This window comes from Dipodomys ordii, unplaced genomic scaffold, assembly GCF_000151885.1.
Source record: "Dipodomys ordii isolate 6190 unplaced genomic scaffold, Dord_2.0 Scaffold85, whole genome shotgun sequence".
Lineage (NCBI taxonomy): Eukaryota > Metazoa > Chordata > Mammalia > Rodentia > Heteromyidae > Dipodomys > Dipodomys ordii.
The window spans coordinates 4,421,082-4,435,299 of NW_012267301.1; the positions used below are offsets into that span (position 1 = coordinate 4,421,082).

General features: G+C 41.9%; 1 protein-coding gene across 1 annotated transcript in view; it reads left to right on the forward strand.

The window, feature by feature from the left end:
• Positions 1-14,218, forward strand: part of Htr4 (5-hydroxytryptamine (serotonin) receptor 4, G protein-coupled) — a 223,922-nt gene that overhangs the window by 158,296 nt on the left and 51,408 nt on the right. Inside the window, exon 11 of the mRNA XM_013025489.1 lies at positions 459-659. Coding sequence (XP_012880943.1) covers positions 459-659 — 201 coding nt within the window. The remainder of the gene's footprint in view (positions 1-458; positions 660-14,218) is intronic.

A 14,218-nucleotide genomic window follows, 5' to 3' on the forward strand; every position in this document is an offset into this window, starting at 1 on the left:
TACAGTTAGGCAGCATTCTCCTGTTGCAGCTGGGGACTTGGGGTAAAACATGGCTTTGGGAAATTAAGTGGGAGGAACAGCCAGGGCTGCAGACCAGCTGCAGTTAGGCCTGCCCAGATCTACTGGTTTTGTGGGAGGGGCCGAGGACTGAGATGCAGGGCATGTGAACCTTGGGCAGGAGCTCCAGGCAGGCAGGACCTCGGATCAGAGGGCTTTGGGTGCCAGGTGGTCTGGAGAACTCAGAAGAGGCTAGTCTGTGAAGGATCTCCTCCACATGACAGAGGAGAAGCTGAATCTCAGACTGGGTTAACTGTGTGACTTTTCCTTCCTTTCCCTCCCACCCTTCCTTCCTTTTTTCTTTGCTTCCTTTCCACCCTTTTTGTTTTCTTGCTCTTTCTTCCCGCTCTCCTTCTGTTGCCCCTCCCCCTGCCACCTTGCTTATACCTTTTCATTTGCAGGAAAATAAAAACCAATTATTTCATTGTATCTCTTGCCTTTGCGGATCTGCTGGTGTCGGTGCTGGTGATGCCCTTTGGTGCCATTGAGCTTGTCCAAGACATCTGGATTTATGGGGAGATGTTTTGCCTCGTCCGGACATCTCTCGACGTCCTGCTCACAACAGCATCCATTTTTCACCTATGCTGCATTTCTTTGGATAGGTAAGAGCAGAGCAACCAGAGCAGTGAAATTCGGTGCAGGAGGCAATTTATGGCCATGGCACAGTGTCTCTCTCTTTTTCCTAATTCGTGACAAGAAATGAATCTCCAAGAAAAAAAATTAGTAGTTTGGTTATTCATCTACTCCTATCTTTTGCAAAGAGCCCTTTTTAGCAAGCATTCCACAAGTTCTTGTAGACCCAATGATTCATAAGATTTAGGAACCACCTCAAAGAGCTTATCGCTCTTTGTGATAGATACCAACAGTTGAGTTGACTATAGCTCACTGGATTTTTTACTAATGACATGGACAAAATTCCAAGCAGCAAGAATGAATGCATCTTCCTTGGAAGGCAGCATGGCCAATTCAAACTGATGGGGCTGTATGTTTGCACATGATCTCTTTCTAAAATGTCTATGTGTTGCCGGGTGCCCGTGGCTCATGCCTGCAATCTTAGTTTCTCAGGAGTTGAGATCTGAGGATCGCTGTTGGAAGCCAGACTGGACAGGAAAGTCTATGAGACTCTCAGTTAACCACTAGCAAACCAGAAGTGGAGCTGTGGTTGAAAGTGGTAAAGCACTAGCCTTAAGCACAAAAGCTCAGGGACAGCATGCAGGCCCTGAGATCAAGCCCCATGACCAACAAAGAAAAAGTTTAAAAAAACAAAAAATAAAATGTGTCTATGTGATAATGTCTAGCTAAGTGCATGTGATTGTGAGGATTCTTTTCTAGAAAGCTAAAAATAGTTATAAGATCTTTCATGATTAGAGGTAGGAGCTAAGACTAGAATTTCTGCATGATTTCATTCTTTTGTTTGTATTTGACCTCAAGAAACAATGATTTCTATTTCTACCTCATTTGTTGGAGATCCATGTTTATCACTTGTGTCCTTACTTTTCAATTCTCTTTTTTTTTTTTTTTGGATCCAGTCGTGGGGCCTGAACTTTGGGCCTGAGCGCTGTCCCTCAGCTCTTCAGCTCAAAGCTAGCGCTCTACCACTTGAGCCACAGCACCATTTCCAGCTTTTTTCTTTTTGCGTATGTGGTGCTGAGGAATCGAACCCAGGGCCTTAGGCATGCAAGGCAAGCGCTTTGCCACTGAGCCAACTTCCCAGCCCTACTTTTCAATTCTTGCTCATTTGTATTGAATAATAAATGCAAAATGCAATTTAAAAGTCAGATGATTCCAGGAACATACACTACCGTTACCAAAGTCTGAGGGGTTAGCTACCAAAAGAGCATGTGGGACCAAAGCAACATGTAAAGAAAATTACCAGGAGCAACCTCTTAATATCTCCTAAACAATCCAGAGTATTGTCATATTCTTCTCCTTCCCATCTTGGAAAAGATCACTATTTCTTTCATGGATAACTAGGAAGAGTAGTTAAGTGAAATTAGATATTGTGGTATATCTAAAAATGTGTACCTATAAACAGTACAATCATGTCCTCTATTCTCAGTGAAGCACTCACAGTGAAGGAAGTCTTCAGCGACTAAAACTGAGGGAATGGTAGATTTATGTCCTGTCTCAGGGGATATGGGTTCTTTTATTGGAAGAGCTGGCATAAAGGCCTGGTCTGTGTAATCACTCTTTCTCTATTGCTCTGCCAACAGTACATAGTTGAACGTATCTATGTTTCATGCACATATGATCAAACTCTACAGGTAGAGATAAAGACATGTAAAATAGAACTGTTGGTCTGCAGCCAGAACCATCAAGTCCTAGTCTGAAGTTTTTGTTTACTAGTTTATTTAAACAGCCAGATTCCAATATGTGTGTGTGTGTGTGTGTGTATACACGTTCACATATGGACATGTCCATACATCAGTACTAGAGCTTGAATTCAGGGCCTATGCACTGCCCCTTAGCTTTTTCACTCAAAACTGGCATACTAGCTTGAGCCACAGCTCCATTTCCAGCTTTCAGCTGGTTAATTGGAGATAAAAGTCTTATAGTCTTTCTTCTTGCCCAGGCTGGCTTTGAACCATGATACTCAGATCTTAGCCTCTTGAGTAGCTAGGATTACAGGCATGAGCCATTGGTACCTGGCTTTAATATGTTCTGAAGACTTAGACTTTTTTTTGTCAATCGTGGGGCTTGAACTCTGGGCCTGAGTGCTGTCCCTCAGTTCTTCAGCTCAAGGCTAGTGCTCTGTTACCCTTGAACCACAGCGCCGCTTCCAGTTTTGTGACTGGTTTACTGGAGATAAAAGTCTCATGGAGCTTCTTGCCCCGGCTGGCTTTGAATCACAATCCTCAGATCTCAGCCTCCTGAATAGTTAGGATTATAGCGAAAGCCACTGGAGCCCAGCGACTTATACTTTTTAAAAGGCAGTTTATTTGTACTGCATCATATCTCACATTATGGAAAGTAAAATACAGGGAGTAAAAAAATTTATGAACATCCTACAGAAACCTGCACACTCTCATTGCTGTTAGCCCAGACACACTAGTGCAGGAACTTTTCAATGGTGAAGGTGGGGAGCTAGGAACTTGGGGTTTGTGCAAGAACAACAAGAAGAAAGCAGCCAGTTGGGCACAGAGTAAGGAGGAGAGAATGTAGATGCCGCTGTATGGTGTTGTTTTCTCTGGGTGTCCCTGAATGAAGGGCTGGAAATTTCTCATAAAATGCTTGCCTCATAGACTCAGATTTGTGCTCATATACTCTTTTGAAATAAGAAATCTTTCTCTGCAATGGCCTGCATTATCATGAAGCCAAATGAGTTAGTCATTGAGAAACACCTCCTTTAGAACTGAAGAGATTTAAGCTTAATTCTCAGTTTGGCCAACTTTTAACCCCAAAAGCTGCCAAGTTAATAAACCTTTCAGAGTCTCCATTTTCTTGTATCCAAAAAAGAAGAAAGCACTTATTTTGCAGGGCTGCAATTAAAAATAAATTAGATAATCCATTTAAGTTATGGCTTTGGCTCAGCTTGGCATAAGCCTCAAGTTAGTAAATGTTGTAAGTTTCAGTTTCTTGCCACTATCTGTATAAACTGTTGGGCTTTTTGTAAAGAATATTTTTATTAACTTTAAGTAGTTGTACAAAGGAGTAGGTATTGAACAAAGCACTTTAGGAATATAGTGACTCTTGAATAATGTCACCCCTTTCAACATTCTTACCCATCATTTCCTATTCCACCCCTTCTCTTGATTTTCATGATTTTTAGGTTATGTATTGCATTGTTTTGCCAGTTAAGGAAGCAGTTGATATAGACAGCTTGGTCTGTGTCATCCCTTTATCTTCTTTTTTCAACCAAAGTTGGAACTCATCATTTAATGGCTGCTCCACTAGCTTTGTCATCCAGGGACTATGTAGTTACTAATTTGGCCTTTGAAAATCAAATCCTATTGACTTCCCTTCTAAATAGATCCTAGCCTATTTTTGCCTATCTCAATCATCTTAATATCATCTCTTCCATGATATCAAATTAATGTCTATAATATGGGCTGGGAAGGTAGCTGAGTGGTAGAATGCTTGCCTTGCAGGCATGAGGCCCTGGGTTTGATTCCTCAGCACCATGTAAGCAGAAGAAAATCTAGAAGTGGTGCAGTGGCTCAAGTGGTAGAGCACTAGCCTTGAGCTGAAGAGCTGAAGGACAGTGCCCAGGCCCAGAGTTCAAGCCCCACGATCAGCAAAAACAAACAAACAAAAAATACTAATACCATGTCTTACATAATCATAAAATATCCTACTACTTATTCTCTCCAAATTAATTGTAGTAGTACCCTTGCCTTCACTGTTAGATCTGCCCCCAGAGAGCACCGCTCCTCTTCAGGAAGGACAGCATATAGCCTTACCAGAAATCACCTGCCTGAAACTGGTAATCACCTGACTGTCAATCACCTGACTATGAGCCAGCAGAAAGACCCCAGGCTCTAAGATCACTTCTTCATCTGCTGAAGTCACTTTGTAAACCACCCTGGTTGCACCTCCTTGGGACAGTGAGAGGTTCCACAGGTGCTGAGGTCACTTCCACATCGGCTTTGGGCCACACCTCCTCCTCACCTTTCCCTAGAAAATTTCTCTCCACCATCAGTCCAGCTACCACTCACTACCCACTGCACCCTGTATGCGGCTCACTGTACACTGCTCTTCACTGGCTGGTACAACTCTCTCTGCACACCTCCATCTGATGCAGGCTACCTCTTTGGTTCTCCTAATAATCTCTTCTACCTGAACCAGATGGATGCCTCCTTTTGGCAACCCTTACACTCATAAGATCAAATAGCTGGGACTACAGGTGTGAGCCACCAGCTCCTGACATGCAATTTCTTCTTAAATATCTCTTTCTCTTCAGTGGGAGGAATATCGAGGTAGTAAAAAAGTACAAGATGATTCCTGCCCTCGTGGAACTTATATTTTAGTGAGCACCTTGACAGTTAGGCATCAATTACATAAATACTTTCTTAGATACTTGCCAAGCTATATCGAACAAATGGAGTGGTCAGTGCATTACCTTTGTGAGCAGTGCTGCCAAAGTTTCCATTCCATTCTCTAATAATGCCCTTAGGAAGATGAGATCAGATGGTTTGGGTTTTCTTTAGGAGCCTGGAATCTTGTCCTTTGTTTCCAGGATGTCCTGTTCCAAGAGCGATACTCTAATTGAGTTAGAGCATTGCAGGACAGTGCTTTAGCAGAGAAGAGTAGAATTTAATGTGACATCTAGCTTTTGCTGTCTCTCCTAGTGTCACTGTTGTCCTGGGCTGGGCAAAAACAGTGACTGTGTCACTGAGGTGTGATGTCCTTGCTAACCTTGTGGTTCCTGGAAAGATGCCCTAGACATCTCCCTTGAGCTGCTATGGTCTTCTGAGATGACAAGTATTGGACAGTGTCTTTCAAGCAAAATCTTCACTGATTCCTTGTCTTCCCCACCTATGACAGACTTCTGGAACAAAGCAAAGTACAGAACTCTTAATATTGTGAAATGTGTTTTCCTAACTCCAGTTCTCCACCCATTATGTTTCCTAGGGCTTTGAGGATTTAATTCTGATAGAGAAAGTTTATTGCATACTAAAATAATTTACCAACCATAATTAAAATAAACTCTTCATATAAAATGGTTCACAAGAGGTGAAAGACTCCATTAAAAGCTATAGGACAGAGACGATGCTTTTAAACCTAAAGTTTCCAGGGTGAATGGAAAATAACCAAGTAGCTATAATAGGACTCTGTTTTTCAAGGGTAAAATATAATGCAGCTATTAAAAGTCAAAAAAGAAACCAGGTGCTGGTAATTCACCTCTGTAACCCTAGCTACTCAGAAGGCTGAGATCTGAGGATCACAGTTCAAAGGGCAGAAAAAAGCTAAAAGTAGAGCTGTGGCTCAAGTGGCAGAGCTCTAGCCTTGAGCAAATAAGCTCAGGGACAGCCCCCAGCCCCCAGTTCAAGCCCCAAAAAGTCAAGACACAATAGGTGCCAAAAATGTCACTGGTGTAGGGCTGGGAAGGTGACTCAGTGGTAGAGCGCTTGCCTTGCATGCCTGAGGCCCTGGGTTCCATTCCTCAGCACCACATAAGCAAAAAGAAAAAAGCCGGAAGTGGTGCTATGGCTCAAGTGGTAGAGTGCTAGCCTTGAGCTGAAGAGCTGAGGGACAGTGCCCAGGCCCAGAGTTCAAGCCCCACAACCGGACCCCCCAAAAATGTCACTGGTGTATTTAGTAAAACAAATTTCAGCATTAAAATTCTACTTTTATAAAAACAAACTTACAAGTATATCTATCTGACTCACGTAGCATGTAAAAATGAGGGAAGGAGGGAAGAGAGAGAAGAAGAGAGAGAAGAGAGATAGGGAGATGAACAAGAAGAGGGAAAAGAAGAGAGGCAGAAGAAAGAAAGAGAGGGAGGGAGCAAGAGGAGAGCAAAGAGAGGAAAGATTAGGAGAGATAAGGGGAGAGAGAGGAAGAGAAAAGGAGAGAGAAGAGAGGAGCATAAGAGAGAGGGAGAGGGAGAAAGGGAGGAGGAGGGAGCTGAGGTAAGAGTAAAGAGAGGGAGGGGAGATAGACAAAAGAGGAAAGAAGATTTTTCATCATATCGATAGTGGCCTATAAAGAGGGCTGAGATGGCCAATTGGATTAAGGCTGGAATTTCACAAAGATAGATCTAAGTTTCAATTGCTTTGCCAGCAATGAGCCTTCTGGAATTGTACTCACAGCCGCCTTTGAAGGGATAGTAATCTTGAACAGCACATTCTTCTGCTAGTTGAGACTTGGCTTGGGTCTCTCTCTGAGGCCAGAACAAGGCAGGGAGCAGGGCTTCTTTCTGATCAATGCTTTCTTACAAAATGTCTGGATTCTCTGGGAAGGAGAATTCCTGGAATTCTTCTCAGTGATCTTGGTCGAAGGCACCCTAATTCAGGATCTGTTCTTTCCCACAGTCTATTTTCTTTCTTTCTTTTTTTTGGGGGGTCCAGTCATGGGGCCTGAACTCTGGGCCTGGGCACTGTCCCTCAGCTCTTCAGCTCAAGGCTAGCGCTCTACCACTTGAGCCACAGCACCACTTCTGGCTTTTTTTTTCTTTTTGCTTATGTGGTGCTGAGGAATCGAACCCAGGGCCTCATGCTTGCAAGACGAGCGCTCTACCACTGAGCCACCTTCCCAGTCCCCACAGTCTATTTTCTAATCATCATAGATCATTTAAAAACAAACATAATAATAGGCTAGTTTTTGGTAGCTCATACTTGCAATCCTAGCTACTCAAGAGGCTGAGATCTGAGGACTGCAGTTTAAAGCCTACCTTGGTAGGAAACTCAGTGAGACTTATCTCCAATTAACCACCAGAAAACCAGATCAGGGGCTATGGCTCAAAGTGGTAGAGTGCTAGTCTTGAACAAAAAAACTCAGGGCCAGAGCCCAGGTCCTGAGTTCAAGGCCCAAGATCTCCAAACAAACAAACAAATAAACAAAACAACAACAAAAACCACAGCAGTTTCTGTTAAAAAAAAGCTTATCAGTTTACAAGTACAAACATTTTTTTTAAGTCCTCAATTCTTCATCTCTGCCTCCAAGCTGCATGTTCTAATTAACCACAGACCACTGGAAGTAGTAAACATTAGGAATATTTGTGTGTGTGTGTGTGTGTGTGTGTGTGTGTGTGTGTGTGTGTGTGTGTACACAGGCCTGGGGACTTGAACTTAGGGCCTGATCAGTGCCCCTTAGCTTTTTTTTAAATTGTAAAGGTGATGTACGTAGAGGCCACAGTTACATACATCAGGTATTGAGTACATTTTTTGAACAATGTCACCCTCCCTCATTTCCTCCCAGTTTTTCCCTCCCAGCCTTCCTCCCCCATAAGTTGTGTGATTCATATCCAACATAGTGTCTAGTGGGTTTCACTGCTTAATTGGTTCACTCTTTGTCCCCCATTTGTGCTTATCCTTCCCCTCCCCAAATAAATGTAAACTTACATAGAGGACAAAGGGTACAGAAATCAAAAGCAGTGACAAGAGGGGGGGAAAAAGGAAGGAAAAGACCCACAAAAATTAAAATTAAAAAAAACATCTTATTTCCACTTCTTGGAGTTCATTTCAACAAGCATCATTTCATATGATCATCTGCACATAGTTGTTGAGCCCTTGTGATCCTCTCCCTCAGCTGTGTGTTAGCTTTTTTACTCAAGGCTGGCACTCTACCACTTGAAGCAACTTTACTTCTGGCTTTTCAATGATTACATGAAGATTAAAGTGTCGTGGATTTTTGGAGGGGAAGGGCCTGGGCTGGTTTTGAACCATGATTCTCAGATTTTAGCTTCCTGAATAGCCAAGATTACAGGTATGAGCCACAGGCACCTGGCAGGAATATTTCAAATATGCTTTCAAGAAGAATTTCCATGTATGAATGCAAATGATTTGCCTGCATGTAGTGTTCTTCTCAACTTATTGATGATCTTTTGTTATGTTATCTTCTGGCATCAAATCACAAAATTGGCTGGTTCACTTAAAGAAAGATGGCTTCTGACATGGCTCCCCACAAAGACTTGAACAGTGTCTTCTTGTCCCCTTCTCTAATTTTCTTATCCACCTTATTTCCATCTTGCCTTCTCTCTCTGCCTTCATCTCTTTATATATTCATCTCTATCTATTCTCTTTATCTATTCCTGTCATCAAACTTCTTGCTCTGTCTCTTAGCTCTGATATTTTCTTGGATCCTTTCTCAAGATCCTTCCCACCAGAAAAGAAAAAATATCCACTGTCGGCAGGAGCCTGGTGTGTGCATATATTTGTCTATGGGGTGTGTGTATGTATGTGTCTGTGGGGTGTGTGTATATATATGTGTCTGTGGGGGGGGGTGTCTGTGGGGTGTGTGTGTGTGGTCATGTGCACACTGCAGTCCTGTGGCTTGAATTCCCCACTTGGGTACTGTCCCTCGGCATTTTGCTCAAAGCTAGTTTGCCATAGCTCCACTTTTGGCGGTTTAGTAGGTAATTGAAGATAAGAGTCTTGTGGAACTGTCCTTAAGCCTCTGACCTCAGACATTAGCTTTCTGGGTAGCTAGGATTACAGGTGTGACCACCAGTACTTGTCTCTGGGGCCATTTTTAAACATATAAGGGAAATCCATAAGGGGAATCCATGGGGTGGTGGGAACGTAAATGTTATTTCTCACAGAAGAACTTTGGGTTGCTTTGCTTAAGTCATATGTGCCCCACACCACTCTTCCAGCCAATTACAGTGGTGTGGGAACCACACATTCTAGTTTCTAACTCATGATTGCCAGTGTCACCAAAAACTTATGGCATAGACGCTTGGCAGTTACAACTGGAATCAGAGATGAGAGCAAAGAGCAGAGAGCAACTTTTCCTGGCTGATGAGCCTAGAGGCATCTTTTCAGACTCTCCACAAGACATACTAAGTCATCCCAGGGTCTTCCCTGAATCAGGTCACCTGTTCATATGTTCTTCCATTGGCTTCATATGCCATACTTACCAGTGTTAACCTTTCTATTCCCCTTCTTTTGTACATGCAGTTCATTTTCCTATATTTGGCATCAAACGCAATTGTCTTCAAAATCTATTTCATTTCATTGAGGATAGCATCATCTGTAAGCATAAAAGATTTTCCCTTTGATTTATCAAACAGAATTGTTATCTTTTGCAAAGTCCAGAAACAGCATATTTTAATCTACAAAGTCCTCCAATAGTTCTCTAGTGACAGATTTTCTTTTAAACAGGCGTACTTGTAAAACATACAACTCTGACTTGAAGGTTGCATATTTAATCATGTGCTGGAGCTAAGTGTGTCTGCATTTCCTATTGGCCTCCCAGGAGTGCAGCTCAGTTTTGTAATGTGTAAATCCGGTGTCAGTCAATGGGAACTCTTGTCACCGAACCACTTTTGTGCTCCCCGTAGAACTGAATGAATTTCCACAAGGAAAGCATATTAAAAGTTTCTTCTTCTCACAGATGTTTTGCCAGGAGGTTCATGGTTTATACCTAAAACTCGTATTTGTTGAGTTGAATTTCAGGCCAGAGAATAAGAACTGTTGTTCTTATATTCATGACATGAAATATTTACGGAGTGCTTACTAATTGCTAGAAATGACTAGAAATGAAGTGATGTCTAGTGAAAGCTCGAAATCGCAGACACTTTTAATCTAGTGGAGAATGCTGAAATAGGAAATAGAGAATTACAGTAAAATTGCTGGTCACTGAAATAGAATAAGGAAGAACCCAACAGGCTGTTGGGGTGTGTCTACTCCATAGCAGGAAAGACTCCCAAGGAAGTGATGTTGAAGGTACAGCTGATAAACCTATAGATGATGTAAGCTACATGGGAGAAAGGGGAGAAAGAGGGAGAGGGAGAATGGCAGTCCCAGAAAATGGCAAGTGAGAAGCCCAGAGGTTTGTGGTAGCACTTTATTGACTAAGGGCTCAATGCTCAACTTGGTGTTTGTGTTTGTCCCAGCCTCTCCTCAGTCTGTTTTTCCTACTACAGCTCCCACCGTGAATGATTTGTTACCTCTTCCTGCATGAATACATTTTAAACACATTTATTTTGTATTATTATCTTTAAGTAGGTTTACAGAGGAGTTGCCATTAAAAAAAGCAGTTTATGAATATATCTTTTTTTAATTTAATTTAATTTTATTTGTGAACATACTGTACAGAGGAGTTACAATTACATGGGCAGGATAATGCGTACATTTCTTACCAAGCATTGCAGCCTCCTCCTTTGTTTACCCTTCACATCCCTTCCCAGCCTCCCCCCTCCCCCCCAATCCCAATCCTTCTCCTTCCCCCCCTTTCCCCCCCACCAACGTTGTAAAGCTCGTTTTGGACATGACAACTTGTACTTCTCATTGTTGCAACAGGTCCACCTGTATCCTTAAACACCTGTTTTTCCCCATCTCCTCCACAAGTTATACTGACATCAAATATAGTGAAAGCAGGGGTTATACTGTGGGGGAGGGACCTACAAGGCACCAAGGGATAATCTTATAAATGCGTTAGAAACACATGCATGAAAGAAAAAAACATTAAATACACATCTAACGGTTCATTTTCCTGACATCACATTATCTGACCTTTTCCGCTTGACTCATACATATACTAGATATTACAAATAAGGGAAACCACAACAGATGCTGGAGGGGATGTGGATAGAAAGGAACCTTACTTCATTGTTGGTGGGAATGTAAACTTGTTCAACCACTTTGGAAAGCCTATGGAGGTTCCTCAAAAGACTTCACATAGAACTCCCCTATGACCCAGCAATCCCACTTTTGGGCATTTACCCAAATGTTTACAAACAAGACCACACTAAAGCTACCAGCACAACTATGTTTATTGCAGCCTTATTTACCATAGCTAAGATATGGAACCAACCCAGATGCCCCTCAGTAGATGAATGGATCAAGAAAATATGAATATATCTTGATCAATGTCACCCTCTTTAACCTTATCTCCCATCCTTCCCCTACCCTCCCCCTTCCCATTCGATTCTTGGTTGCATTCTCTCTCTCTTCTCTTCATCCACCCCTGTCCTCTTGACCCCACCACACCTTTTTTGAGTACCTATTCACTTCCTGGTGTTTTATTTTGCTGAACTTTGAGTTTGCCTTGGAATGATACAAACGAGTTTGCCTAAGGAATTAAATTATTTGAGCTCTCCCTTGAATCTACTATATTTCAATTAATACATTTGTATGTACTTTCATACAACCCAACATATTTACTTGTGAGTTTTTATGCTAAATCTAGCTTCCACATATATGGGAAAACATGGGTCCCTTATCTCTCTAGGACTGATGACTGACTTCACTTAGCAGTTTCTTTACAATATCATTCTTTAGAATGGATGTAAAAAACCATTGTGTATATATGCCACATTTTCTTCTTTATCGCTCTGTGTGGCCTTCTGTGCCTCAAATCCCTTTCCTAGCTGGACACTGGTGGTTCACACCTGTAATCCTAGCTACTCAAGGTCCTGAAAGCTGAGGATCACAATTCAAAGACAACCTGGGCAGGAAAGTCCATGAGACTCTTATCTACAATTAAACACACAGAGACACACAAGGACACACAGATGCATACACAGACACAGACACACACACACACACACACACACACACACACATATGCTGGAAGTAAAGCTTTGGCTCAAGTAGTAGAGTTCTAGCCTTGAGTGATAAAGATAAGGGACAAGGCTCTGAGTTCAAGCCCCAGTAAACACACACACACACACACACACACACACAATCCTATTCTTTTCTCTGGTGAGCACCACCATGACACAGCCTCAAGTAAAATATATAGTACCTTCTGCAATGACTGTATCTATTTTTTATTCCTTTAAACTCTCATAACACATTGAACATAAGCACAGAAGCTTATCTCGATGATTTGTTTGTCTCGACTAGAAGATGAGGTCTGAGAATCAGCACATTTCATCCATCCCTGTGTTCTCACAGGGGAAATAGGAACTACTCTCTGTATGTTTTCCCAAGCACAGAGTGGTCTAAAATGTATCTGGTATTTGTCTGATGTAATTTTAGTAGTAGTGTCTCCTCTTGGAATATTTAGTAAAGCCAGTGGTTCAGAATAAGGCCTGGAGTGGTACAGTGCCTAAACTTAATCTCAGATTGACCAGTCATTAATGATATGATCTCTATCTTGGGAAGGTTAATTAAACTTTCTAGATTTCATCTAATCTGTAAAATTCCCAAGGGAAGGTTCCCCTTGGGAATTGGAAAGTGAGCATCTGCAAAGTTCATAGACCAGTGCATGGCATACTATAGCAATTTGTTAGCCAATAATATTGCCTTGTTGTGTTTCTTTTTATTCTTTTCCAGAAAAGTTTTGTTTTGTCATGTTTTTTCATGATACTAGGGATGGAACGCAGAGCCTTGTGAATGTTAGACAAGATTCTACCATTGAACGACATGTGCAGTTCCTCAACAGATTTCTAAATGCAAATTCCTAGAGGCTGCTTGGATCCCTCATTCCCTCTGAGAGCTCATCCAGCTTGTGGCTCACAGTCACCTCTATCTTGGATCTCTCCTTTGCTTTTTCCTGGGGTCCAAAGTCTTATCTCTGACTTCCTGTTAAAGATCTTGCCTTACAGTTCTTTCTGCTTCTTCAAGCATAATATACTCAAAGTAGAAACTTCCATCATAATTAATACCCTCTTTCACTTTGTACATCAAAGGCGCCTGTGTTAGTCATCTTTTAGTCATTCAAATGCAATTTTCGAGACCATCGTTTACTTGTCTATTCTGATCAGCTAGATGCCAAATGGCAGTTATATCTCCATAAATATCTTTCAAGTTCATCATCTTCCTCTTTATGCCTCTTTTCTGAATTCCTGCAGTAGCTTCTGAGTTATTACCTGATAGGCAAGATTCACTTTTGAATATATATGTTCTTTTCCTATATCCACAGATCAAAAAGTTTTCCTGTCACTGAATATTCTACCTGCTCTTCCTGGATAAGATTGATGTTATCTTCCCTGCCCCATTTGTCAGCCCTACCAGGGCAGGGATTTTGGCAATTGTAGTTGAAGACCAAATTGTACCATATTCCAGTTGTATGGATGTGAATAAGTAGATTAAACTGTGTGAGCCTTTGTTTCATGTCTGCTGGGAAATTAGAAGTCCATTCAGGCTACAACAAAATCCATTGGCATCTTCTGTGTATGTCCAGTCAGCTTCTGCCAAGGTGTTTTCACATAGCATTTTTTTGTCAGATGATATATTTTTTATAGTTCGGGAACACACCTTACTAAATAACTGACAATTCCCTTCTGGCAAGTTTTCTCATCATGCAGATTCAGAAGAATATTAGCAGAGAAAAGCAGAGGCAGCAGTAACCCTGCAGATTGAATATGGGATTATGATTCCTGCAGAGTACAAGTCTGATTCTTCCTGATCTCTAACCAATAGGAGTCTCTCCCTGTCTCCTCACTCCTGTTGATTTCCTTCCTGGAACTCCACAGGTTCTGCCTCTGCTCATGACTATCTTTCTGGACCTCCTCCCTGTCCCTGGCTTCTGGCAAATGTGCCTGCTGGGGCTCCCTCACTGATCTTCCATGACACTGGCAGTTTATCAAAGCTGGGGACACATGGAAGAG